General features: G+C 43.4%; 1 protein-coding gene across 1 annotated transcript in view; it reads left to right on the top strand.

Annotated features, from left to right (window-relative positions):
• PPFIA1 (PTPRF interacting protein alpha 1) overlaps nt 1-27,916 on the top strand; it is a 2,891,353-nt gene that overhangs the window by 2,181,006 nt on the left and 682,431 nt on the right. The window contains exons 22-23 of the mRNA XM_044082514.1: nt 14,017-14,098; nt 14,413-14,613. Of these exons, the coding sequence (XP_043938449.1) occupies nt 14,017-14,098; nt 14,413-14,613 (283 nt within the window). The remainder of the gene's footprint in view (nt 1-14,016; nt 14,099-14,412; nt 14,614-27,916) is intronic.

Genomic DNA, 27,916 nt, shown 5'->3' with positions numbered 1-27,916 from the left:
GCTTGCAGGCACCACATTTGAAGGTGCCCTTGTTGTTGTGAGAGTTGTGGGTAGTTGCAATGGGTTTTCTCTCGAAGATGTCTTTGAGGTTTTGCCCCCTCTTCCTCACAAAATTAGGTTTGTCCGGAATGATACTCCTGAAGTCGTCATTGCCAGCCAGTACAAACCAGTATTTGGATACAATAGTTTCAATTTGTTCAGAGTTGTCGGAGAAAGTGTAAATGAAATTGCCGTCCATTTCTTTGCTCTGTTGTAACATGAGGTTGGGGATCTGCACTTGCGTGCGTCAAGCAGTGGGGGGTATAAGGAGTCCCTTTTGGCAAAGATTTCATCTTTTAGTGAGTTGAGCAAGTTCTCAGGATAGCCTCTTTGGGTGAACATGTCATGTAGATTGTGAGTCTCTTCTAGAAAATCGGAGAGTTTACTGCACATTCTGGATGCTCTTATAAGTTGGCCCTTGACTATGCCCTTCTTTTGATGAAAAGGATGTTGACTCTCATAGTGTAATAGACAGTTCGAAAAAGTGGGTTTCCTGTAAACCTTGGAGTGTAGTTCCAAGGATTGGGCATCCCTATAAATGGTGGCGTCAAGATAGTGCAGATGTTCATGACTGATGTTGTGTGTGAAAGTCAGAAACTCTGTGGTACTGTTGATGTATTCCAAAACTTCGACAGTTGGAGTTCAGTACCTTTCCAAATGAGGCAGATGTCGTCAAGGTATCTGCAATAGAAGGTGACAAACTGTGCCCAAGTAGTGCCAAAAATGTAGTCCTGTTCCCATCTGTGCAAAACCACATTAGCATAGTTGGTGGCACAGGAGGCCCCCATTGCTACTCCTTTTTCCTGTTTGAAAAGTTCCCCATTAAAACAAATGTAGTTGTTGTTTAAGACTGTACTCATCATGTCAATAATTAGATTGATGAAGTTGTTACCCAAATTCGTTTCTTTGGTGAAAAGTCACTAAACCAGTCTAGTCCTGTAGAGTGGGGAATACTGGAAAAAGGTCTTTGATGTCAATGGTGACCAGAAAGGAGGAGGGGGGCAGTTGGACACAGGGAAAAGTTTCAGAAATTCCCATGAATCTTTGCACACGTATGTGAGGGCATGGGTGTGTTGTTTTGTGATGTGGTCAATGAACTTGGCAATAGGCTCAGTCACACCCCCGCACCCGAGACAATGGGTCTGAAGGTCAACGGACTGGTGCCCTTGTGGGTCTTTGGGATTCCGAAGATAACTGGTACAATTGGTTTGTTGACAAGTAGAAAATTGTAAAGTTTTTCATTAATGGATCCCTGTAGCAAACTGTCATACAAAGAGGATTTAATTTTTGCAAGTGCGATGTTGTATTCATTTGGACGTGAGGCAGTATTGGGTGTCATCATGCAGTACATGGTGCATGCTAGCCTCATAAGCAGACTTCGTACATGAGAACCACACCACCACCTTTATCAGGTTTCATGATTCTAATATGCTCTTCAAACAACTTGTTAATGTATTCTAAGTCTTCGGTGTTCAGGTTGGTTGAGTGTGGTCTGGGGGTTGTCATTACATGTTACGCAAGTCCTGTTCAATTAATTCCTCGTATAGCTTAAGAAGTGGGTGGGTGGGGGGATTGAAGGTACTCTTCCTACACAGTCCTGTAGGTTGCCAAGTTTGTCCTTTGAAAAAATGTTTGAGGTTGAGTCCTCTGGTGAATAACTTGAGATCAACTAGTAACTGAGCCAAATTTGCTCTGTTAGTGGGGACGAAATGGAGTCCTTTGGTAAAGAGATTAAAGGCTGTGTCATTAACCACCATGTCTGTGTAATTAAAAATAGTAAAGTCATTCTTGGTATAAATAGTGCAATTGGCATGCTTGGTTATAGTGGTATTGGAGCAAGGCAGGATAGAGTGGTCTGCAGGTTCAGTACAGGGGGAGGTGTCTGTAGGGGGATTTGCCACATCTTGGGTGTGGGTGCCTAGAGTTATTTGTTGGTCCACCTCCATCCAGTCCTCTGTGGTTTTGGTCCCCAGGCCCCGGACCTCCCGGGGTGCATGGGAAAATCCTGCTCACGTTGTCTCTTGTCTTTTTCAGCCAAACGCTCACTTCTCCGTGGGGCGTGGTGTGTGTCTGGCTGAAAAACTTCATCCCGCCATTACCAGGAATGCTAGTTGATCTAATGGTTTTGGAAAATTTATTGTGACAGGGGTAAGCTATATCATTCCTATATTCATCTAAGTCTCTATCGAGCTTTCTAATTTTCCGATTCATGACCTTATTACAAAAAGAATCTACATCATCGAACACCTTGTCATATTCATGTTTGACCATGGAGAAATGATTGTCAGAAATAACCAATTGGTGCAAAGCATTCAACTCAGTGTTTAAAATATTGGCTTTACTCTCGTATTCTGAGATCATTAACTTCATTATTTCGATCCCTGCCTTATCAAATATGTCACACATCTGTCTATATTGTACAGTGCCATGCTTAACATAATTAGGAAATTTGAAAAACCGTAGTCCCTTTGGGATACGTTTAACATTGATACATTCATATAAATAGTCTATTTCCATTTGGTTGCTTCTCAGGCTATACAGTTTGTTTTTAAAATCATCAAAGTCACCTTCAATAGAGGTGGAATTAATTGAACGAACAGTACCTTTCTGGAAAGTAAAGGGTTTGTTAGCCCAGTCAGCAGACAATGCAATGTCAATTTCACCTATGCACTTTTTAATGTTTCATTTTATTATTTGGCTGTTCACTTGCTCAAAACAGTCTCAATTGTTTCTTAATGCAACTCAGCTCTAACCAAACATGTGACTAATTAACATCCTCATTTAAACAGTTGCCTCACTGCAGGCAACTGTTTTTGACTTGAAAAAGCTTGGCATTCTCCAAGCGAAATCGCTTGTCTGATTTTGCTGTTTTGTACCTACTGACTTTGGATTTTTACCATTTGGTCTGATTTTGCTGCTTTGTACCAACTGTCTTTGGATTTTTACCACTTGGCAACTAATAAAGGACTTACCTTTTTTACGAACTATTGTCTTCACTTTGCGGTTCTGGAACTACTCTTCTTGGTGTTATCAGTTTTGCTCTTATTAACCTTCGTAGGTGTCAAGGTCAGGTACATTCTGTAACTGGCAGGTTTAGTTCCCTTAGGAGTTGTTTAACCTTCATAGGTGTCGAGGTCAGGTACATTCTGTAACTGGCAGGTTTATTTCCTTAGGAGTTGTTTAACCTTCATAAGTGTCGAGGTCAGGTACAGTCTGTAACTGGCAGGTTTAGTTCCTTAGGAGTTGTTTAACCTTCATAGGTGTCGAGGTCAGGTACATTCTGTAACTGGCCAGTTTAGTTCCCTTAGGAGTTGTTTAACCTTCATAGGTGTTGAGGTCAGGTCCAGTCTGTAACTGGCAGGTTTAGTTCCTTAGGAGTTGTTTAACCTTCGTAGGTGTGGAGGTCAGGTACATTCTGTAACTGGCAGGTTTAGTTCCTTAGGAGTTGTTTAACCTTCATAGGTGTCGAGGTCAGGTACATTCTGTAACTGGCAGGTTTAGTTCCCTTAGGAGTTGTTTAACCTTCATAGGTGTTGAGGTCAGGTACATTCTGTAACTGGCAGGTTTAGTTCCTTAGGAGGAGTTTAACCTTCATAGGTGTCGAGGTCAGGTACATTCTGTAACTGGCAGGTTTAGTTCCTTAGGAGTTGTTTAACCTTCATAGGTGTTGAGGTCAGGTACATTCTGTAACTCGCCGGTTTAGTTCCCTTAGGAGTTGTTTAACCTTCATAGGTGTCGAGGTCAGATACATTCTGTAACTAGCAGGTTTAGTTCCTTAGGAGTTGTTTAACCTTCATAGGTGTCGAGGTCACGTACCGTCTGTAACTGGCAGGTTTAGTTCCTTAGGAGTTGTTTAACCTTCATAGGTGTCGAGGTCAGGTACATTCTGTAAGTGGCAGATTTAGTTCCCTTAGGAGTTTTTTAACCTTCATAGTTGTCGAGGTCAGGTACAGTCTGTAACTGGCAGGTTTAGTTCCTTAGGAGTTGTTTAACCTTCATAGGTGTCGAGGTCAGGTACATTCTGTAACTGGCAGGTTTAGTTCCTTAGGAGTTGTTTAACCTTCATAGGTGTCGGTCAGGTACAGTCTGTAACTGGCAGGTGTTGTTTAACCTTCATAGGTGTTGAGGTCAGGTACAGTCTGTAACGGGCAGGAGTTGTTTAACCTTCATAGGTGTCGAGGTCAGGTACAGTCTGTAACTGGCAGGTTTAGTTCCCTTAGGAGTTGTTTAACCTTCATAGGTGTCGAGGTCAGGTACATTCTGTAACTGGCAGGTTTAGTTCCTTAGGAGTTGTTTAACCATCATAGGTGTCGAGGTCAGGTACAGTCTGTAACTGCCAGGTTTAGTTCCTTAGGAGTTGTTTAACCTTCATAGGTGTCGAGGTCAGGTACAGTCTGTAACTGGCAGGTTTAGTTCCTTAGGAGTTGTTTAACCTTCATAGGTGTTGAGGTCAGGTACAGTCTGTAACTGGCAGATTTAGTTCCTTAGGAGTTGTTTAAACTTCATAGGTGTCGAGGTCAGGTACATTCTGTAACTGGCAGGTTTAGTTCCCTTAGGAGTTGTTTAACCTTCATAGGTGTTGAGGTCAGGTACAGTCTGTAACTGGCAGGTTTAGTTCCTTAGGAGTTGTTTAACTTTCATAGGTGTCGAGGTCAGGTACAGTCTGTAACTGGTAGGTTTAGTTCCTTAGGAGTTGTTTAACCTTCATAGGTGTCGAGGTCAGGTACAGTCTGTAACTGGCAGGTTTAGTTCTTTAGGAGTTGTTTAACCTTCATAGGAGTTGTTTAACCTTCATAGGTGTCAAGGTCAGGTACAGTCTGTAACTGGCAGGTTTAGTTCCTTAGGAGTTGTTTAACCTTCATAGGTGTCGAGGTCAGGTACATTCTGTAACTGGCAGGTTTAGTTCCTTAGGAGTTGTTTAACCGTCGTAGGTGTCGAGGTCAGGTACAGTCTGTAATGGGCAGGTGTTGTTTAACCTTCATAGGTGTCGAGGTCAGGTACAGTCTGTAACTGGCAGGTTTAGTTCCTTAGGAGTTGTTTAACCTTCATAGGTGTCGAGGTCAGGTACATTCTGTAACTGGCAGGTTTAGTTCCTTAGGAGTTTTTTAACCTTCATAGGTGTCGAGGTCAGGTACAGTCTGTAACGGGCAGGTGTTGTTTAACCTTCGTAGGTGTCGTGGTCAGGTACAGTCTGTAACGAGCAGGAGTTGTTTAACCTTCATAGGTGTCGAGGTCAGGTACATTCTGTAACTGGCAGGTGTTGTTTAACCTTCATAGGTGTTGAGGTCAGGTACAGTCTGTAACGGGCAGGAGTTGTTTAACCTTCATAGGTGTCGAGGTCAGGTACATTCTGTAACTGGCAGGTGTTTTTTAATCTTCATAGGTGTCGAGGTCAGGTACAGTCTGTAATGGGCAGGAGTTGTTTAACCTTCATAGGTGTCGAGGTCAGGTACATTCTGTAACTGGCAGGTGTTGTTTAACCTTCATAGGTGTCGAGGTCAGGTACAGTCTGTACCTGGCCGGAGTTGTTCAACCTTCGTAGGTGTCGAGGTCGGGTACAGTCTGCAATGGGCAGGTGTTGTTTAACCTTCATAGGTGTTGAGGTCAGGTACAGTCTGTAACTGGCAGGTTTAGTTCCTTAGGAGTTGTTTAACCTTCATAGGTGTCGAGGTCAGGTACTGTCTGTAACTGGCAGGTTTAGTTCCTTAGGAGTTGTTTAACCTTCATAGGTGTCGAGGTCAGGTACATTCTGTAACTGGCAGGTTTAGTTCCTTAGGAGTTGTTTAACCTTCATAGGTGTCGAGGTCAGGTACTGTCTGTAACTGGCAGGTTTAGTTCCCTTAGGAGTTGTTTAACCTTCATAGGTGTCGAGGTCAGGTACATTCTGTAACTGGCAGGTTTAGTTCCTTAGGAGTTGTTTAACCTTCATAGGTGTCGAGGTCAGGTACAGTCTGTAACTGGCAGGTTTAGTTCCCTTAGGAGTTGTTTAACCTTCATAGGTGTCGAGGTCAGGTACATTCTGTAACTGGCAGGTTTAGTTCCTTAGGATTTGTTTAACCTTCATAGGTGTCGAGGTCAGGTACACTCTGTAACTGGCAGGTTTAGTTCCCTTAGGAGGTGTTTAACCTTCATAGGTTTCGAGGTCAGGTATAGTCTGTAACTGGCAGGTTTAGTTCCTTAGGAGTTGTTTAACCTTCATAGGTGTCGAGGTCGGGTACAGTCTGTAACTGGCAGGTGTTGTTTAACCTTCATAGGTGTCGAGGTCGGGTGCAGTCTGTAACTGGCAGGTGTTGTTTAACCTTCATAGGTGTCGAGGTCGGGTACAGTCTGTAACGGCAGGTTTAGTTCCTTAGGAGTTGTTTAACCTTCATAGGTGTCGAGGTCAGGTACATTCTGTAACTGGCAGGTTTAGTTCCCTTAGGAGTTGTTTAACCTTCATAGGTGTCTAGGTCAGGTACATTCTGTAACTGGCAGGTTTAGTTTCCTTAGGAGTTTTTTAACCTTCATAGGTGTCGAGGTCAGGTACAGTCTGTAACTGGCAGGTTTTGTTCCCTTAGGAGGAGTTTAACCTTCATAGGTGTCGAGGTTGGGTACAGTCTGTAACTGGCAGGTGTTGTTTAACCTTCATAGGTGTCGAGGTCGGGTACAGTCTGTAAGTGGCAGGTGTTGTTTAACCTTCGTAGGTGTCGAGGTCGGGTACAGTCTGTAACTGGCAGGTTTAGTTCCCTTAGGAGTTGTTTAACCTTCATAGGTGTCGATGTCAGGTACAGTCTGTAACTGGCAGGTGTTGTTTAACCTTCATACTTGTTGAGGTCGGGTACAGTCTGTAACGGGCAGGAGTTATTTAACCTTCATAGGTGTCTGGGTCAGGTACAGTCTGTAACTGGCAGGTTTAGTTCCCTTAGGAGTTGTTTAACCTTCATAGGTGTTGAGGTCAGGTACAGTCTGTAACTGGCAGGTTTAGTTCCTTAGGAGTTGTTTAACCTTCATAGGTGTCGAGGTCGGGTACAGTCTGTAACTGGGAGGTGTTGTTTAACCTTCGTAGGTGTCAAGGTCGGGTACAGTCTGTACCTGGCAGGTGTTGTTTAACCTTCGTAGGTGTCGAGGTCGGGTACAGTCTGTAACTGGCAGGTTTAGTTCTCATATGAGTTGTTTAACCTTCATAGGTGTTGAGGTCGGGTGCAGTCTGTAACTGGCAGGTGTTGTTTAACCTTCGTATGTGTCGAGGTTGGGTACAGTCTGTAGCGTGCAGGTGTTGTTTAACCTTCGTAGCTGTCGAGGTCGGGTACAGTCTGTAACTGGCAGGAGTTGTTTAACCTTCGTAGGTGTCGAGGTCGGGTACAGTCTGTAGCAGGCAGGTGTGGTTTAACCTTCGTAGGTGTCGAGGTCGGGTACTGTCTGTAACTGTCAGGAGTTGTTTAACCTTTGTAGGTGTCGAGGACGGGTACAGTCTGTAGCTGGCAGGTGTTGTTTAACCTTCGTAGGTGTCGAGGTCGGGTACAGTGTGTAACTGGCAGGTTTAGTTCCCTTAGGAGTTGTTTAACCTTCGTAGGTGTCGAGGTCGGGTACAGTCTGTAGCAGGCAGGTGTTGTTTAACCTTCGTAGGTGTCGAGGTCGGGTTCAGTCTGTAGCGGGCAGGTGTTGTTTAACCTTCGTAGGTGTCGAGGTCGGGTACAGTCTGTAACTGGCAGGAGTTGTTTAACCTTTGTAGGTGTCGAGGTCGGGTACAGTCTGTAGTGGGCAGCTGTTGTTTAACCTTCATAGGTGTCGAGGTCGGGTACAGGATGTAGCGGGCAGGTGTTGTTTAACCTTCATAGGTGTCGAGGTCGGGTACAGTCTGTAACTGGCAGGAGTTGTTTAATCTTCGTAGGTTTCGAGGTCGGGTACAGTTTGTAGCGGGCACGTGTTGTTTAACCTTCGTAGGTGTCGAGGTCGGGTACAGTCTGTAGCGGGCAGGTGTTGTTTAACCTTCGTAGATGTCGAGGTCGGGTACAGTCTGTAGCGGGCAGGTGTTGTTTAACCTTCGTAGGTATCGAGGTCGGGTACAGTCTGTAGCGGGCAGGTGTTTAACCTTCATAGGTGTCGAGGTCAGGTACAGTCTGTAGCGGGCAGGTGTTTAACCTTCATAGGTGTCGAGGTCAGGTACAGTCTGTAACTGGCAGGAGTTGTTTAACCTTCGTAGGTGTCGAGGTCGGGTACAGTCTGTAACTTGCAGGAGTTGTTTAACCTTCGTAGGTGTCGAGGTCGGGTACAGTCTGTAGCGGGCAGGTGTTGTTTAACCTTCTTAGGTGTCGAGGTCGGGTACAGTCTGTAGTGGGCAGGTGTTGTTTAACCTTCATAGGTGTCGAGGTCGGGTACAGTCTGTAACTGGCAGGGGTTGTTTAACCTTCGTAGGTGTCGAGGTCGGGTACAGTCTGTAACTGGCAGGGGTTGTTTAGCCTTCATAGGTGTCGAGGTCGGGTACAGTCTGTAACTAGCAGGTGTTGTTTAACCTTCGTAGGTGTCGAGGTCGGGTACAGTCTGTAGCGGGCAGGTGTTGTTTAACCTTCGTAGGTGTCGAGGTCGAGTACAGTCTGCAGTGGGCAGGTGTTGTTTAACCTTCATAGGTGTCGAGGTCGGGTACAGTCTGTACCGGGCAGGTGTTGTTTAACCTTCGTAGGTGTCGAGGTCGGGTACAGTCTGTAGCGGGCAGGTGTTGTTTAACCTTCGTAGGTGTCGAGGTCGGGTACAGTCTGTAGCGGGCAGGTGTTTAACCTTCTTAGGTGTCGAGGTCGGGTACAGTCTGTAGCGGGCAGGTGTTGTTTAACCTTCATAGGTGTCGAGGTTGGGTACAGTCTGTAACTGGCAGGTGTTGTTTAACCTTCGTAGGTGTCGAGGTCGGGTACATTCTGTAGCGGGCAGGTGTTGTTTAACCTTCGTCATCCTGGTCCTCTCATTATTCTCTCTTCCAGTCCCTTTTGCCTTGATGTGTCTGGGGGTTGACGCAATGTATTCACTCACCAGCATTCCCTCCTCCTCTGCTCTGACCAGCAGGGTGCTCACCTAAGGTCTGACCTCTGCTGCACCCTTTCTCTATTCTTGGTTTGGTGTTTTTTCCAACCTCACATGTGATGTCCTTCTTTATGTAGAAAACTGCTTCCCTCCCGTTCCTCCTGAGCAAGCTATACAGTGGAATCTCATTAGCATTGTAACTGGGACAGAGTTTCTCTTCATCACTTTAACGTCGTGGATGTCCAGTTCCTCCGTTGCTGTTTCATATAGGGATCATTGCTGGTACAGGTTGTTTGCAGTTTTTCACTATATGTGGACTTTTGTGTTTTTTCTGTGTGGTTGGGTGGCTTTATTTTATTTATTTATTTTATTTTACATTTGTTAACTGGGAAAGTCCGACTGGATATTCATATCCATTTTCAGCGGAGGCCCGAGTAGAAAAGCTCCAGCATCACATTACATATATGAGAGAACATATAAATAGCCTGTACACATATGATCTCCATGAAAGAAATGCCTATGAGCATATTTACAGTAATTATTGACAAGTTCTTGTTGTATATACTACATGCAATCGCATACATTTTTTCAGTTTTGTTTTCCCAAGATGGGCATTTGTTTAATACAGTATATGTCATTGAATTAGAAGGTATATATCATTGGCTTAACAAGTATACCAGGGGATACAGGTGATCTCTGATGGAATCCTTGCAAGTAGTGCAGTGGGGTGGGTTAGCCAGGGGTATAGCATGAACAAAGCCAGCTGTTTTCATAATGAGTTTTCAGGAGTTTTTTGAAATGTATTAGAGAGGTGGTAGAGGTAATTTGGCTTGGGAGTGAATTCCAGGTTCTGGCAATAGTGCATGCAAAGAGAAATTTCCCAGCATCGTTTCTATGTTTGATGTATGAGGTTTTGGTTAGTAGATCTTAAGGCTCTAGTGGTGATGTAGGGCTGTATTAGTTACAGAAGAGCTGGGGTTTTGTCAGGAAGGTAGTAGAGCTCGTGTGCTATTGAGAGTTGATTGAGTAGGAGTAGGTGAGGCAACTCCAGCCAGTTGAGTTACCTGAGGGATAGATAGTGGTGGGATCTACAGGAGGCATCAGTTGCAAACTTGGCTATCTTATTGTAACAAGATTCCATTTTGTTTAGTTCTGTGTGGTGGAGATTAGTCATGATGGGGGAGGCATAAAGGAGGACGGATAAGAGGTGAGTTCTTGTTATAGTGGCTTTGGTATGTTTAGTGATGAAGTGTTTGTTCCTGTAAAGGAGGCCAAGCTTTTTGTTTACTTTCTTGATTGTTTGTGCTATGTGTATGTCGAATTTTAGACTGTTGTCCATTTCACTGCCTAGCAGCTTTGTTTGTGTGGTTGGGGTGATCAGAGTATTGTCAGTGGATTTTATGGTAAATTCATTGTTTAGAGGAGGTGGTCTGCCAAAGGCTAAAGTGTATTAGTTTGGTTTTTTTTGGATTAAGAATAAATTTAATGTTAGTGAACCATGCTTCAGCTAAAGTAAAGTTATTTTGAGTGAGTGTTTGTAGTTCCTTTAGAGTAGTGGCGGCACATATAATAGTGGTGTCATCTGCGTATTGCACTATTGAGGCAGAGGGTGAGGAGGAAGCTGTTTGGTTTGTAAATAGGGAGAACAGCAAAGGACCAAGGATGGAACCCTGAGGGACTCCTACGGTTACTGGTAATAGGGGGGGGACAATTGGTCTTGCCAAAAGACTGCTTGCTGACGGCCTAAGTAGCAATTGAACCATGATGTAGTGGAGGAGCTCATGTTAAGGGTAGCTAGAGTTTCGAGGAGTATACGGCGGTTACCATATCAAACGCTTTAGATAGGTCTAGGAATATGGAGGATGCGAATAATTCTTTGCTCCTATGGTGATTGACTATGTTGGTAAATGAGAGTAATGCTGTGGTGATGCTATGGGAAGGTCTAAAGCCATGCTGGCAGTTGGATAGTAGATTGTTATTTAGGAGGTGATTCATTAGTTGAGAGAGAACTACTCTCTCTAATATTTTTGACAGTGAAGATAGAATTGCGATTGGGCGATAGTTTGTGAATTCAAGACAGGTACCTCCCTTGTGGAGTGGAATAATATGTGACATTTTCCATGTGTCAGGAACTTTACATTCTGATATAGACCTATTATTATAGATACGGGATAGGTTATAGCCTGTACTATTAACTGAAGGAAGTCTGCTGGAAGATTGTCAGTGGCTGGTTTGGTTAGTTTACATTTTTTGAGGATTTTGGCTATTAACTTAGTGGGAACTGGATGTAGAGAAAATCTGGGGGGCATGTTTAGAGAACTGGGGTGGGTAGGGGTAGTTGTTGGAATGGGGCCACTGGCACTCTTTTGGGTGTTGGCAAGGGCTTGGACTGTATTAGTAAAGTAGTTGTTAAATTGAGTGGGGGTGTCCTCCAGGTTGTTTGGTAATACAGGGGTAGGGGTAGTGGGTTTCCCTGGGTGCAGTAAACTCAAAAAATGTGGCCCAGAAGTTTTGGGGGTGGTGAGCATATTTTTCCTGTGTGGATTTGTAGTAATTAATTTTGTCACCTTTAATTTGCCTTTTGACTTTCTTGTGAAGTTCCAAGTAGTTTTGTCTTAAGGTAGTGGTTTTGGATTTCTGGCATTGTAGCCAGGCTTTGTTCCTTTCTTTCATTATAATCTTTGCATCTTTAGATAGCCATGGGGCATAGTTAGTTCTGACTGTGATGGTTCGGGTGGGTGCATGGTGGTTTAAGATGTTTAAGAAGGTTGAATTGAAGTATTGCACGGCTTCATCTAGGGATAGTTGTTTTAGGTGGGGTCCAGTTGCAGCATTTTAGTGCATTTATTAGATTGTTGGCTTTGAGGGACTTTTTGTTGCATACTGCTCTGAGGATGGGTTGGTTAATGTGGGGGGATCTGTTCCTAATTAGATAGGTTGTTTGATGGTCACTCAGACTGTCTGGAAGATGGCCTGACTGATGTACGAGAGTGGGGGTCAGATAGCAGAATCCAGTCTGGGATGGACTTGCCTTTGGTTGCTTTGTCAATTCTAGTGGGGGTAGATATAATTTGGTTGAATCCATGAAGGTTAATGTAGGTAGAGGGATTGCGGCTGGTACAGTCAGACCAGTCAATATTAAAGTCACCTAGTAGTATGGTCTCCAGTGGAAGAGAGGTTGTTATCCAGTTTAGCAGGTTTTCCATTATAGTAATATTATTGCCTGGAGGAATATAGCCACCTGCAATAAAAATGTTTGTTGGTGTTTAGTTTTAATTTGGCAAGAATTAGCTCTACATCTTTGATTTCCTGTGAATTACGATCAATTTGTTCTGTAGTGAGATGATTTTGGAATAATGTTGCTACTCCACCACCACCTTTACCTTTGGTATATTTAATAAAGAGGGCTGCAGGAAAATGTAGGGGATGTTTTTCTGTCTTCTAGTAAATGCTTTTGTTGGCAGCTTTTTACAGGCTGGAGCTTTGACCAGTTGTTTTGTTGTGCTGAAGCATCAGTTGATTTAGTCTGTGGAGAGAAATACATGTTTTAGTTGTTTTTCTGGTCCCTAGCCCTCCTGACCGTTCACCTCCCTCACAGGCATCCAGTTAGTTCATTCAGTTTTATGACAGTGGTGGTCTGACAGCCCTTTCATTCCTGTCAGGATAGGAGTTGGGTATTGGAAGGGTGCCATCATTTATGGTGGATCAGGCTTTTTGCTACAAGATCCTAACCCATTTCCACCTGCCCAGGGAGTGTTTGTCTAGGAGGACATGCAGCTTGCATAGCACTGGATTGACATAAGTGATGCAAGTCTTTAAACAACCATACCTTATGAAACAAGCAAATCATATAGATTTCTCTGATCATCACAGGGAAAGTCTGTGTTTTTGGGTGTCCCACACATTTGCCCAGCTCCGTCCCAAAGACGGGCAAGTGGGCTGAACATCTTCACTCCTACTGTACTAACTCCAGTAGATGTCCAGATGCCCAAGCCGCGAATCAAACTGAGGTCACCTGGATTGTAAATTTGAGCTTTATCCTTCTATGCCAGTGGATCTGGCAGTTCTGGTAAACAAAGATGAAATGAGACAGCTCCATATATTCTCACCTTTTATTAACAGCCCATATTTCTGTGATACCAGCAATGTCTAACCCTCCCTTCTTGCATCAGTGCATGCAGCTACCCCAGATTGCTTATTAATAGTACGCACCATGGTCCATCACACCCTTGTTTGTTCTCTGTTTTGTTCTATGCCTTTTCTTTCTCTCTCACGGTCTGTCTTCCAACTGCTTACAGTGTTGGATACTGAAAAAGTTGTATGTTTTCAAAAAAAAAAAAAAAAAAGCACCTAAACTGTAGAGAGAGAACTTACTAGCTGCTCTTTCATGTCACCTGCACCACAGTCCTGTTCGTTTCAGGTTAGGAAGAGTTGATGTGATAATGGTTGGCTTATCAAGTCACTGCTGATGAGCATATAAAAATATAGTTTATCAAGCTTATGATCAGAATATGCTGACATCAGTGGACAGTAGTTGATAAAATAAATCACTAGTTTACACACTGGCTATACCACTTTGTCCTACACACACACACACACACACACACACACACACACACACACACACACTTCTTTTAATCTATACCTGAATGTGCTTTCTTGGACTCTATATTCAGTACTGATTGTTGTGCAGTGTGTTGTCTTTGTTCACTATGTAGCCCACAGCTATTGTCAGTCCATTGTCAGTTTTTAGTTTGGATACAAAGCTTGTGATAGTGTAGTGTTACATACCCACGGTTTGTAGCTGACATTAGGTCTGTTATTGGGTAGTACAGATCAAAAAGGAGGTATCTTTTTCTGGTAAACTCGATGGACCGACTGGTACTGTTAAGTGCATATTTACTTTTGGGATTTTTTAAAGCTCTTTTTACCTGTTTCTCTATTTTTCTTATTTAAATTTGTCTGACGCTGGCATTTTTATTTTAGGCATGAACTTCTCGATGAAGCTCGAAGGCAAGGCTTACCTTTCGTACAGTGGGATGGCCCTACAGTTGTTGCTTGGCTGGAGGTAAGAAACAGCTGCTTTATACCAGAAAAATTGTTGTCACATTCATTGTTTTGCTATTTTTGTCTTACAACAACAGCATATCTTTATTTTTGTATGGTAAATAGTCGTAGTAAAGTTACTTTTTGCATATCAACATACCTTTATTTTTGTATGGTAAATATCAGTCGTAGTAAAGTTACTTTTTGCATATCAACATTTTTTTTTGTACGGTAAATAGTTGTAGTAAAGTTACTTTTTACATATCAACATTTCTTTATTTTTGTATGGTAAATATCAGTCGTAGTAAAGTTACTTTTTTTCTTCTTTACTTGTAGTTGTGGGTGGGAATGCCAGCTTGGTATGTGGCAGCTTGCAGAGCCAATGTGAAAAGCGGTGCTATTATGTCTGCATTGTCAGATACTGAAATCCAACGGGAAATTGGGATCAGTAACCCCTTACATAGGTTAAAGCTGCGACTTGCTATTCAGGAGATCATGTCATTAACAAGCCCATCAGCACCTCCTACGTCGAGAACGGTAAAGCCAATTTATTTAATTTAAAAATGAACTTATTTTAATATTGAGGTCAATATATGAACAAAGCCAGGAATAAACTAATGTACTTGTATGATCATTTGAGACTTTTGAAGGGTCAAGATTTAATTCCTCTCAGAATAAAAACCTTGTTTGTTATGATTATGTACCTGAAACACGTGGCGTATTCATGGAAGTCTTCCATTTTGGGATTACTTAGTCCAGTAGTCATCTTTGTCTGTTTTTCTTAGTATGACTGACATTTCATTGCTATACTACAAGCTGTAGACTTGCCAAGTGATTCTAAACTCAGGAAAGCAAAGCTTAAATGTTTGTTAGTATGTTGAAGTTATACTTGCCTAAATATGTCTGAGCTAAAAAAAGACACTTTTCCTGTCTAGACTGCCTGTGTTGTAGTTAACACTGGGCCACTGTTGTCTGCATCATATCCTCCCTCATCAATGTGCCTCGAGCCTTCTTTATTGAGGCAGTAGTTTCATTGCCCACCATCCATTCAGGCAGACACATTTCTATGCTTTCACCACCCTCTCTGAGAATTAATTGGATATGTGTCCTACTGCATCATATCCTCCCTCATCAATGTGTCTCGAGCCTCCTTTATTGAGGCAGTAGTTTCATTGCCCACCATCCATTCAGGCAGACACATTTCTATGCTTTCACCACCCTCTCTGAGAACTAATTTGATATGTGTCCTACTGCATCATATTCCCCCCTCATCAATGTGCCTCGAGCCTTCTTTATTGAGGCAGTAGTTTCATTGCCCACCATCCATTCAGGCAGACACATTTCTATGCTTTCACCACCCTCTCTGAGAATTAATTGGATATGTGTCCTACTGCATCATATCCTCCCTCATCAATGTGCCTCGAGCCTTCTTTATTGAGGCAGTAGTTTCATTGCCCACCATCCATTCAGGCAGACACATTTCTATGCTTTCACCACCCTCTCTGAGAACTAATTTGATATGTGTCCTACTGCATCATGTTCTCACACTTTCATCTCTACTTCTCCAGTTCCCCCTTTAATATAGTTTGCACCGATATGTTCTCTGTTTGTTTCCAGGATTCTTTCTTTCTAGCTTTTTATCATAATGTAAGTCACCCCTCCAGTTTACCATTTTTGTCACCATGTTTTGTTCCTTCTCCAGAAATGCAATTCCTTGAGCACATATGGTCTGCAGACCTGCAGCCATACACTGCTGTGTACAGCTTTGGAGTATTTCATCCGGTCATGTGGATACTGTTCCTGACATGACACGGCCTTGCATTTTGTTGGCTTTCACTGCAACCGTTTTACTTTGCATCGAGTTTTATTGCGATAGCTAGCAGTGCTGCCAAAGCCCTTTTCTTTGGATACATTTTTCCAGTTTATTCTCCCTGTATACAGAGTGAGCGTAGAGTGACCTTAGATTATTACATCACAGACTCAGTGCTTTATATTTTTGCCATTTTGTAGTCCCCTTTCTGGGTTCATTTTTTTTTGCTTTCATATCTTCCTAGTGAATGTTAGTGTTTGGTATAAGCAGTAAAGTGTACTAAATAGAATATTACTATTTTTGCTGTTCTTAACTTTATTAGTACTGTTATTAAATATACCAGCAGTGACTTAGTATGCAATGTAGGCAAAAAGACCCTACATTAGAGCAGTGAATTAAAAACAAAGTGCACTCTAGGTTAGTAATTATTTCCATGCAAAACTTCAAACTTTATTTCCAGCGGTGTCTTTATTTTTGTTATTGTTGCAATTGCTGAGACTATTTCACTGTGTTACTCAGTGGGAGCCCACTCATTTTGGTGCTTGATGTCAGAGGTTAGAACTGACCCAAGTAGAAGCCATCATACTGCAAGCATAGGGGACTTGAGATTGTATGCCTTTTTACTGCCCACTCCCTTTGAAGCCCTGCTGTGCACACTGCTGAATCCTTGTATGCAGTTCCTTTCCTTGGCACATGCCTTGTTCAGGACATGGATGTGTGCACGGTATGCATTCCTATCAACTGTACAGATTTTTGACTTGTATTTTTAGTCTGTGCCTCATAAAATGTGTGGATTTCTGGCAAATCACAAGGAAAACGATGACAATCGTGAGTTTCAGACTTCATATTATTCAAAAAATCAATGGTAATGCAAATCCTATTATTCTAACAACTTTCTAAGTTTATAAGAGCAATAAATGTGTCCCTATTCTTGGACCTTTGTCCTGTCCCATTATTTTGGGCTGTGCCTAGATTTCTTGTGCTAAAATGTTGAGAGGTGCTGGTATGGCTGTAGTGCATATACAGTGCTTCATGTGACATGCAGTTGCCATGAATCCTGTATGTTACTACAGTATTTCCCTTCTTCATCACAAGGAGGCAGTACAGACATGTTAAAATGTTACCCCCCCCCCCCCCCTGGATGGGAATGCCAGTGCTGGCAGCTTATTTCTGCCTTCCCTCACTGGACCACTTGGATGAACCTGGAACAGCTGGTCATGTGTCAGGGCTTTGTGCCTTTATACCACATAACCAGCATTTTCTAGGTTCAAATTTCAACAAAATGATAAGATTTGCCATTTATTTTAAACACTGCCATGTCTGAATATCATTTTTGTTTTTTAATAAGGAGATTGGTTGTCATTTTATCTAGGACTGCCTTAAATGTCTTGGTTTTTCAGTTTGGTTCTGGCTGGGAGTGTTTTCCTTGAGAAGTCTGCTCTGCGTACTATTGCTCTGCATGGATGTGTTTCTAACAGCTGCTCCAGTTCCCTCACATGTCATAAACATTTGCTGCAAGTGAACTGGCACTCCTTCATATCATATTGTTTGTTCTTTGACATGTGCGTGTTTGTGTGTATACACGTATGTATATATATATTTATATATATATATAGAGAGAGAGAGAAAGAGGGAGAGAGAGAGAGAGAGAGGTGCAGTTTGAAAGAGTGAAAGCCGATGGTGCAGATGTTCTTTTTTTCAGCAGCTTTTTGATGGGATAGTGTTGCAACGAGATAAGGGAATTTGCTCTTTCCATGCTGTTGCGTGATCATGGAATTAGTATATATAATTAGCAGGGGGTTATGCTGGGCACAGCCCCCACATTGGGGTGCATGGGGGCGTGACCCTCTGCAAAAAAAAAAAAAAAAAAGTAGTCACTTTAGATTTACTGTTAAGTGATTGCTGTTTGAAAGTTCGCTCTTATGGGCGGTCATTATTTAATGAGATACTTGTATACACACACACATGCACAGACAGTTCTGTTCTTGCAATCAGTGAGAGCTGGGATAGGTTTGGGCTTGGGCTTTATTATGACCATGAATAAAATTTGTATTAGAGAATGAATGTTCAAATAAGTGTATGTGTGGGTATTTTATCATTTTCTGCTGATATTTTAGTTATGTACTAACTGTCTTAGATTCGTAGACAGACAGTGCTAATAACAGAATTGGTTTTATTAATAGTACATGACTGAACTGGATAGATTTAACACTGCAGACCTTCTCAGTGGGTCTGCAGTTGGGTTTATCCTCTCTTAAAGTGCAGTTCATTTTTTCTTAGGACCTCCTGAGCAGAGAGGGTATATTTGCTTTAAACACTGATACATGACACGGCGTCATGCACTGAACTAGGAGAGAGTCCTCTGAGCCTACCACGTCACTCTTATCCTTCTACCATTTGTGCAGGTCAGATCTTGATCCTAACATTCATCGTGGAAAGGTTACAGAGTTCAATGTTTGTGAAGCAGTGAGCCAGGACCTGTAGAATCGCCATTGATGTATAATGCGTGAGAAGAGTGATGTGAAACACTGGCGTCAGTATGTAATGCATGGAAAGAGCGATTTGAAGCACTGCCATCAGTACATAATGCATTAGAAAAGCAATATGAAAATTGTCAGTATGTAATGCATGAGAGGAGCAATATGAAGCACTGCCATTAGTACGTAATGCATGAGAAGAGCAAAATGCAACACTTTCTTCAGTATGTAGTGCATGAGAAGAGCGATATGAAACACTGTCGTCAGTATGTAATGCATGGGAAGAGCAATATGAAGCACTGCTGTCAATACGTAATGTATGAGAAGAGTGATTAAGAAGCGCTGCCATCAGTACGTGATGCATGAGAAGAGCGATATGCGAACTGCCATCAGTACGTAATGCATGAGAAGAGTGATGTGAAGCACTGCCATCAGTCCGTAATGCATGAGAAGAGCGATATGAAGAACTGCCATCAGTACGTAATGCATGAGAAGAGTGATATGAAGCACTACCATCAGTACATAATGCATGAGAAGAATGATATGAAGCACTGCCATTAGTACGTAATGCGTGAGAAGAGCAAAATGCAACACTGTTTTCAGTATGTAGTGCATGAGAAGAGCGATGTGAAACACTGGCGTCAGTATGTAATGCATGGGAAGAGCAGTATGAAGCACTGCTGACAATACGTAATGTGTGAGAAGAGTGATATGAAGCACTGCCATCAGTCCGTAATGCATGAGAAGAGCGATATGAAGAACTGCCATCAGTACATAATGCATGAGAAGAGTGATGTGAAGCACTGCCATCAGTACATAATGCATGAGAAGAGCGATATGGAGCACTGCCATCAGTACGTAATGCATGAGAAGAGCGATATGGAGCACTGCCATCAGTACATAATGCATGAGAAGAGCAATGTGAAGCACTGCCATCAGTACATAATATATGAGAAGAGCGATATGAAGCACGGCCATGAGTAAGTAATGCATGAGAAGAGTGATATGAAGCACTCCCGTCAGTATGTAATATGTAAAAGAGTGATATGAAATACTGCAGTCACTACATAATGCATGAGAAGAGTGATCTGAAACACTGCTGTAAGCACCAGCACTTCATTTTGGTATCCTGTCAGCATAGGAGGGCAAATATGCTGCCTGTATCACTACTCTGAAAATGTCCCGAGTGGCAGCTTGTGGTAGGGTTCCCAAATACAACCACACAATTATGCTGGAACACCATTAACAGGTTAAAAAACATGGGCAGCTATGGTGGTCACAGCCTCTTGGAGGAATGTCTGTTCCCTGATCTGTATATATCTTTCCCCTGGAGTAGTGAGGGGCTTAAGTTTGCTCCCATCCCTTTGGGGAGATATGTCCCTGGCTGTAACCACTGTCCATTCCCCATTCAGCTGCTCGATCTTGGGAAAAGTGTCCTCAATTCACTTAGATGTAGCTTTTTGGTGGTGGTTGGGACTGAGGACTGTTGTCACAGGGTGTCACCCATTCCCAGCAGGGCTTAATGTCCTTTACTGAGAGGGAGCCATCAAGTCCTCCCTTAAAAGGATCAGATCAGGCTTCGGACATCAGAAAGTTGCTTACCCGTCCTCCATGGTCTAGGAGAGCATCCTTAGGGAATATGTCCCAATGTCAGTGCTAACCATGGTGGGTGCTTTTTGGATATACTTCCCTGTTGCATGACACCTCCCCTCCACACACACAGACGCACCTACCAGTCACACACTGAAGCACAAGCACATCATCTGTACATGGCCATGCCCAGCCCAGTGCTTGTGAAGATTGGGGTTTTCCTCTTTCTTATCTTCCTGTGTGGTATCGTAGGACCTCAAGGCTTTTACTCACCATACAGGTCAGGATAACAAGATCTTACATTCCCCATCAGTGTTCCACCAAGTAACCCTTCCTACGTAGAAACCCTGAGGCTTGTGAAATTCATCATAAATGATTTGTCATCTCCACTCCTTTCCCACAAAAAATGACTGTTTGTAGGAGCCCTGGGTCATCCCTGTATGGAATTTTTTTAAAGATGTTGTATATGCAACCTTTGATGCAACTTCCACCATTGCAGGCTCCCAAAGTGGCAAATATCCTTATAAGAAACTGGATGAATGAAATGAGGTCCTAACAGGCATTGTAAACCTGACTCTTCCATGACCTCATCAGTTCTCCCAAACACTTGGACATCACAGCGCTGAGCAGCCTTTCCAGCATACCATACCTGTAAAGCTTTTGGCAGTCTAGAACATGATCTTGCCACACTTGGGCTTAGATCCCTAAATTGTGTTACCTGTCCAGGGTCCACTGTTACCAAATGAAATGGGTATTGATAAAGCTTTCAGTCTTCTCAAAGTCAAAGCTGAAGGAAGAGTTAGCCAAGACACTCTATAGTGTGCGCCCAGCTCACTGGTATAGAGTGATAAAGCAGTGAGCAAGACCCCCACGACCCACTTTGGAATAATCAAAGAAATATATCTTTCACTACTGAAGGTGGATGGCAGGCAAAGACAAACAATAAGGAACAAGGTAGAATCCTGTTTCCACCACCACGGCTGTTAAAAACTCTTTTATTGAACAAAAAACTAGTAAAATGCTGTTGAAATAAAACGCTGTTAAAATGAAGCTCAAACTACCTTTACCACGATAAGCGCTTTCAATAATTCTTTATCTGATCAGAGTTTTTAACAGCCGTGGTGGTGGAAACAGGATTAGACCTTGTTCCACACTGGAATAATTGCTGACGGTACTGTAAGAACCAGACAAGGGGAGCGTGGCTGTTGCTGGATCATCCATCCTAGAAAAAGGATGAGGTTGCTTCAGTCGGCTGATCGTCACCTAGAAAGCAGAGGTTTACATTGCACTAAAATTGACAGGAACCAGCAGTGGCATCTTGACAATCTAAAATCACTGATCATCTACCTCACCAGTATGTGGTTAGAAAACACACACACACACACACACACACACACACACACACACACACACACACACACACACACACACACTCTACACGGTGATGCTGATGTTCCTCTGTGCTTCCAGAGCTGGTGGTAAGACCTCCTTAGAAATGCCCTCATTGCCAAGATGCGAGTGAGGGCAACACACACCTAATTGGCTTCATGGATGATGGCCTTCATGCTGTTGATGTGTAGTACAGGAACACAAATGGATTGGACTGTGACTGGGGGAGCTTAATGGTCAGTAGGCATGGAGGCAAAAAGAGTGTTCATAGGTTCATAGGTTCATACTAGGCTATCTGCCCTAGGGCATTTCTAAGCCTAGCCCATAGATATGTGGCTTTCGCCACCCCTTTAGTTTGAATAAAACTATGCCTATTATTTTGCTGTGCCTCTGTCAAGCAGTGACACTGAAGTAATCCCTGGGGTATATCTGCGATCTCCCATCCATTGGTCAAGATTCCTCTTGAACAAGGCCAGCGAGGTGCTCTGCCTCACATGTACCGGGATTTTGTTCCACAGCATAGGGATTCTCTGGGTGATGAATCTGTCCCTCCAGCACGTCCTATTAATAACCGTGTCAAGGTTTAAGTCTCCCGCCCTTGTGGTTCTGAGGGATCTAGATTTTTTGAGGTGAAGCATATTCATCAAATCTGGGTTTGACATGGCCTTATATGTCAGGCACAGGTCACCTCTGAGCAAGCGGTATGAGACTGAATAGAGCTGGAGTTCTTTCAGTCGGGCAGCATAAGACATATGTTTGAGACCCTTTATCCTCTTGGTGAGGAACTTTTGGGGCCTTTCCAGCTGCTGCAGGTGTCGGGTCAGATACATTCCGAATGGGGCATTGTACTCAATCATAGGTCTAATGAGTGATTAGTACAGGGGGACGATGACCTCCCTTGATCTAGACGTGAATCCCTTCATGATCAGGTGGGCAATGTAGAAGGTTTTCCTGACTACTTTAGCATCATGAGTGTCAAACGAAAGGCTAGTGTCAACCTGGGTCCCCAGGTCCCTGATGATTTCTTCTGTGCTCAGTGGATTGCCACCTATATGGTAGCTAGGGGTAACCTTGTTTTTCCCGAAGGGTATGACTATGCATTTCTTGGCGTTTAACTTTAGGCCATGGCTCTGGCACCAGTTATCCATTTCTGTGAGGCCCTTCTGAAGGATATCTGTGTCAGAAGTGTTTTCGACTATGGCGCCCAGTTTGCAGTCATCTGCAAACTTTGTCAGCCATAACCCTCCTGTGTTTGCTTGTACTTCAGAAAAGTAGATGCCGAACAAGAGTGGACCCAGAACTGAGCCCTGTGGTGCACCACTTGTGACAGGCTTTGAGTCTGACATGGCTCCAGCAACTCTGACCCTGTGGGTTCTGTCACTTAGCCAGTTTGCAACCCATCTTGTGATGTATGGGTTTACATTCAAGCTGATGAGTTTTTCAATGATACCTGAGTGGGGTATTGTGTCGAAGGCCTTTGCCAGGTCGAGGTAGGCTGTATGGACTGCCTTTCCCTCATCAATGGCCTTGGTGACTGTTTCGAAAAAGTCAACCAAGTTTAAAAGGCATGATCTGCCTTTGACAAAGCCAAACTGGGTTGGATCCAAAGTCTGCAAGTTCCCTATGTCTTTATTTATGAGTTCCATTATGATCCTCTCCATGGCTTTGCAGATAAGGCTTGTTAAGCTAATGGGACGGTAATTTCCAGGGTCGGTGGAGGCACCGCCCTTGTGAAGTGGGACCACAGTCGCGGCGCCACTCCTTGGGTACGTATCCTGAGGTGATGCTAAGATTAAACAGCTGTCCTAACTGTGGGTTTAATTCCTCATTGAGTTCGTGGAGCACACAGCCGGGGACACCATCCGGTCCCATGGATGCTGTGTTTTTTGCCTTGGAGAGAGCAGTTCTCACCTGGGCATTGGAGATGTTTGGGGGGATACAATCCTCTGGTATAGATATCTCTGCTTTTGGGGAGAGAAGTTTGCACTGAACCTGTCAGCCAGTATGTTGGCAATGTGTGTAGGTTCAGTAATCTTCACATCATTTTGGACTAATTCTGAGCATATCTGGGAGTGTCCTCCTAGGTTTCTAACATAGCTAAAGAAGGCTTTATGATTGTCTTTTGTGTCCTTGGCGATTTTTCTCTCAAAATTAGCCTTGGATGATTTTATGAGAGCTCTTAGTTTTTTACTTATAATGATCAAAGGTGTCTTACCTTTCAAGGATTTTGCTCTATCTTTGTAGTAGCTTCCTCCTTTTGTTGTAGAGCTTGTTTATGGCTGGGGTCCACCAGACTGGACGCTTGCCTTTGGTACAAAGAGTCTTAGTTTTGTTTGGGATTGCCTGATCCATGCAGTCCTGTAGGTGCTGGTAGAAGGCGTTTGTAAGTGATTCAGCGGTTTGAGTAATGTTTACCACTGGCTCAGGGGCCTTAAAGGAGACCACACTAGTTTTAGAAGTGTGAAGTCGGCTTTTGAGAAGTTTTTCACTGTGGTCTTTTTTATTTCAGGTTGGGGCGGGATGAGGACCTCCAGCGAGATTAGTTTATGATCTGATCTCACCAGTGAGGGGTATACTTCCTGTGTTGAACATTGTGAACCCATGTTTGTGATGATGAGATCAAGTATGTTTTCTCCTCTTGTGGGGATGGTGACTAGTTGTTCCATGGCATTTGAGTTTATGAATTCCAGGAACCTTTGGGCTAGAGAGTTTGGGCTTGAGTAGTGTTCCCAGTCTATATTAGGGTAGTTGAAGTCACCTAGTATGATGGTGTTTGGAGATACATTTATCCCCTCCAGTGTTTTCAGGAAGGCCGTGTGAGGTTCCTGAGTTTGAGAGGGTGGCCTGTAACATGCTACAAATTGCAGAGCAGTCTTGCCTATGGTTAATTGCACCTGGATGGTCTCCGATGCATCGTGCGTTGCCACCAACCTTGAGGTGTGGGTGTCCTTTATGAATATGGACACCCTCCTTTTGGTGTTGTCCGGATTTTGGGGCGGAACGCATGATATGAGGTGAAACCTGATAGTGCTGGGGTGCTCTCGGGAGCCTTGAACCAGGTTTCTGTCACAGCACAGACATCGATGTTCTCCATACTGAGAAGGGCCTCAAGTGCGTGCATCTTGAGATTGAGACTTCTGGCATTGAGCAGCATTACCCTTAGTTTTTTTTCCTTTTTGTGTTCTAGGGTGGTAGGTTTAGAATTTGAGCCTTGCCTAAAAAAGGCACTATGGGGGTGGCAAGAGCCTTTGCCAATATCCGGAAGCCCAGGGGTGACAGGTGCAAGCCATCCCTTGCGAAGCAGCGTGGCTTGTCCAGCATGTCATCCCAGGCAGACAGACATTGGATTCCCTTTGAATGACACCAGAATTTAAGCCAATTGTTAAAGCTGATCATCTTATCACTGTATTGTGGCATCATTCTAGGTGAAGGTAGAAGTTATCTCTACAGTGTCCACTGTGAGCTACCATTTGGATCTGTGAAAGTGGGCTGCACTGACACTGAGTAGACCAGCAGGCTCCAGCATGAATCTGTGCAAGATGGCATGAATGAAGGCCTCCTCATAAGAGGAACTTAAGCAGCCTGTTGTCTGGAATGATTTTCCCTTGGCAAGCCTTCTCCGATCCTGGCACGTGATGTCCTGAAAAGGACGCAGTCCCTTAAGTGTGGAGGACCTTTGTTAATACCACTCAGTCTCCTTCTCTTCTTCTTCAGAAGCACGTCAACTCTGCAAGAAGAGGAAACCCTCTGACAGACCAGAGGACCTTCAGGCATTACATAATATTGCATCACCTTGAGGATACCTCTGCCAAACCAGTAGTCAGAGTTCTGACTGTCTTCTACAGCTGTATTGCTTATCAAGGCTGAAAAAGCCATCATCTAGGATGAGTTAGTGTGTTCACAGTGGTCGTTATTAACCTTAAGTTTTCCCATAGAAAGGACTCCAGCCAGAGACAAAGCTGTTTCTGCATAGTTATTGGTTAGGCTAATGCTCTTATTGCTAGAAGTCTCTGTAGATGTTGTCCATCCTTTGGAAGTTGCCCAGGGGCTGTACTTCTACTACTTTCTTCTGAAAGAGGGGAGCTGTTCATCTCATCTTGTTCCTCACCAACATAATTGAACATATCTGCCACACACTGCTTCAGATCAGAGCTCTTCAGGGTACCATGTCAATAATGTTGCAGGGCTTCTGTGTGACATTCCTGGATGAACTGAATATCTTTTTACACATCAACATCGTAAGTCAGCGCAGGAGAGCTCTTTTCACTTTGGGTGGATGCCAGATGTTCTTCATGTTTCACTGTTGCAGTCATCACACTTGGGTTATCTGCCTGCAGGTAGCCCTCAGTCGGCCCGAATACCAGAGACTTAGTATTTCTGCATCGGCACCATTACATCAGTCTTTCTTGCCTTTGTACCCGAAGCAGAAGCTGTTTGCTTGAATGACGGCTGCTACCTGAGTTTTCATTTCCAAACTGAATCATCCTGAAGTTTTCTAAAGTTAAGTACCCCGTTGGGGATCCTTTTTTCTTGCTCTAACTGATGTCAGAAAAGGTTAACAATTGTGTCGACTGTGGAAAGCAAATACCACACAGAGATTTCCAATCTCACTGCGTCACCTGTTTAGGCCCAGGTCATGACATACCTCTTTGTCAGTTTTGTGCTTTGCTCAATGCCCGAACAATTAATCGTTGGGTCCTTATTGTCGCTAAATACTTTTGCTCTCTATCTCCGTACTCCGAAATGGCTTTCAATAAGCCATCTGACTACCAATCTTCCGAAAAAACGTAAGGATAAAGACAGAGACAGACCTCACAGGTCCCAAACTGCCGACAACGCTTCCATTAAGCTATTCGCCAGTTTGCCGGTACTCAGTGAGGCACTTTTGTACCCCCCTGATGCCCGCTTCGATGGATCCGCAGGCCGCTACTGAGACCCATTCATAGTCCGATATGCCGTAAGACTCTTATTTGAGTACGGAACCTGTGGATGTCTCTACCTTGGATGGGTGCAGAGCCGCTGTGTAGGCACCGGCTTCCGAGGAAGTTCTTCACACTACCGATATTCGACACAAACCGATCACTTCTTTCGCATCTTCAGTTCTGTCTAAAACTACCGAGTTGCTAAGGCCAAGAGTATAAGCTACACCTAAAAAACGACGACCCAATCTCAAGCACCTGCTTCCTTGCCACAACATCAAATGCTTAAAATGGCAGAAGACCTGATTATGCTGCTTAGGGGAAGCAAGCCTTCCACTTCTAAGAGAAAGAGACCTGTCCCCAGCAGCTTTGACAGACCAAGAGTCCACCGACTCTGAGGATTCTGAATATGAAGACATGCCTTTATCTTCTTATGAGGGTTCAGATGCAGAGGAATCCATTCCCTCTGCTTCATCTCCAGAGGATTTTTCTTTTGGTGAAACCCTACATACTTTAAGAGAGCATTTCCACTGGGAATGCCAAGACTATCCTCAGTCCAAAAAGAGACTCAGAGAAGTTTTAGATTTGCCACAACATAGACTTTTAGCAATACCTCCAGTTCTGGATGTTGTGGATGATGTCTTTATGGAATCCAGTCTAACTCTACTTTACCCCCTGCTCCTAGGAAACCAGACCGATACTACAGAGTTCCAGACTCTCTCAAATTTCTTTTCAAAAAAACCTACTGCTGACCCAGAGTTCATCTCCCAGGGGACTAAAGGTATAAAGCAACTACAGCTAAGAATCCCACCCCTTATGACAGGGATTCCAGAGCTTTAGACAGATGAAGTAAAAAAGTATACACCTCTGCAACTCTCGCCAGTAGGGCATTGAATTGCCAGTTTCACATGCTGATGTACCCGCAACATATTATAGAACTTAAGCAAAAATTAGCTACCTTTACAGACTGCAGAATATAAAAAATTGCAAGAACTTATGCATTCTGCAAGCCAAGTCAGCAAGCATACTTTGCAATGTGGCTTTGATGCCCTATAAGCATCTTGCAGGGCAGCAGTCACTGGTTCTGTACTGAGAAGGCATGCTTAGCTTAAGGAGCAGACCTTGCCAGACCATGTAAAATCAAAAATGTTAAGTTGTCAATCTCGCCTTCATTCTTGCTTGATGGGTTCGGAGCCGATCCTCGGCTCCGACTCGGCACTTGCTTTAGCTCGATAACTCCTTTTACCAGCTCGAGGCAGCCCCATATCCCATGATGCAAGGCAGTAAGTACCCAGATCTCGTTTGCCGCTTGGGAGGTCTTCTTTACCAGCTCCTGGTAAGTAGTTCACATTTGTGATTTTTCAAGCCCCTTTTTAGTTTAAAACTAATTTTGATAGTTTAAATTTATTTTACCCTTTTCTGACAGAAATTCCCTGTCTCTTTTAATTTTTTTGTTAGTCAATTTTCCCTATCCCATCCCCCCCCCCTGTTAGGGTGTGTGTGTTGGTGTTTTTATAAAATACCTCTTGGTATTTTGTTTAATTTAATTTTGACTGGTGTGTCTGTGTGTGTTGTGTTTCGCACCATGTCAAAGGAGAGGGTTTCAGGTTTTAAGAAGTGTGACTCGTGCTGTCAGAAGATGTCTCTGACAGACG

Source organism: Protopterus annectens, chromosome 9.part0, assembly GCF_019279795.1.
Source record: "Protopterus annectens isolate FY-2018-M chromosome 9.part0, PAN1.0, whole genome shotgun sequence".
Lineage (NCBI taxonomy): Eukaryota > Metazoa > Chordata > Ceratodontiformes > Protopteridae > Protopterus > Protopterus annectens.
The sequence above is the reverse complement of the archived record's forward strand: the minus strand, read 5'-3'. Positions and strand labels throughout refer to the sequence as shown.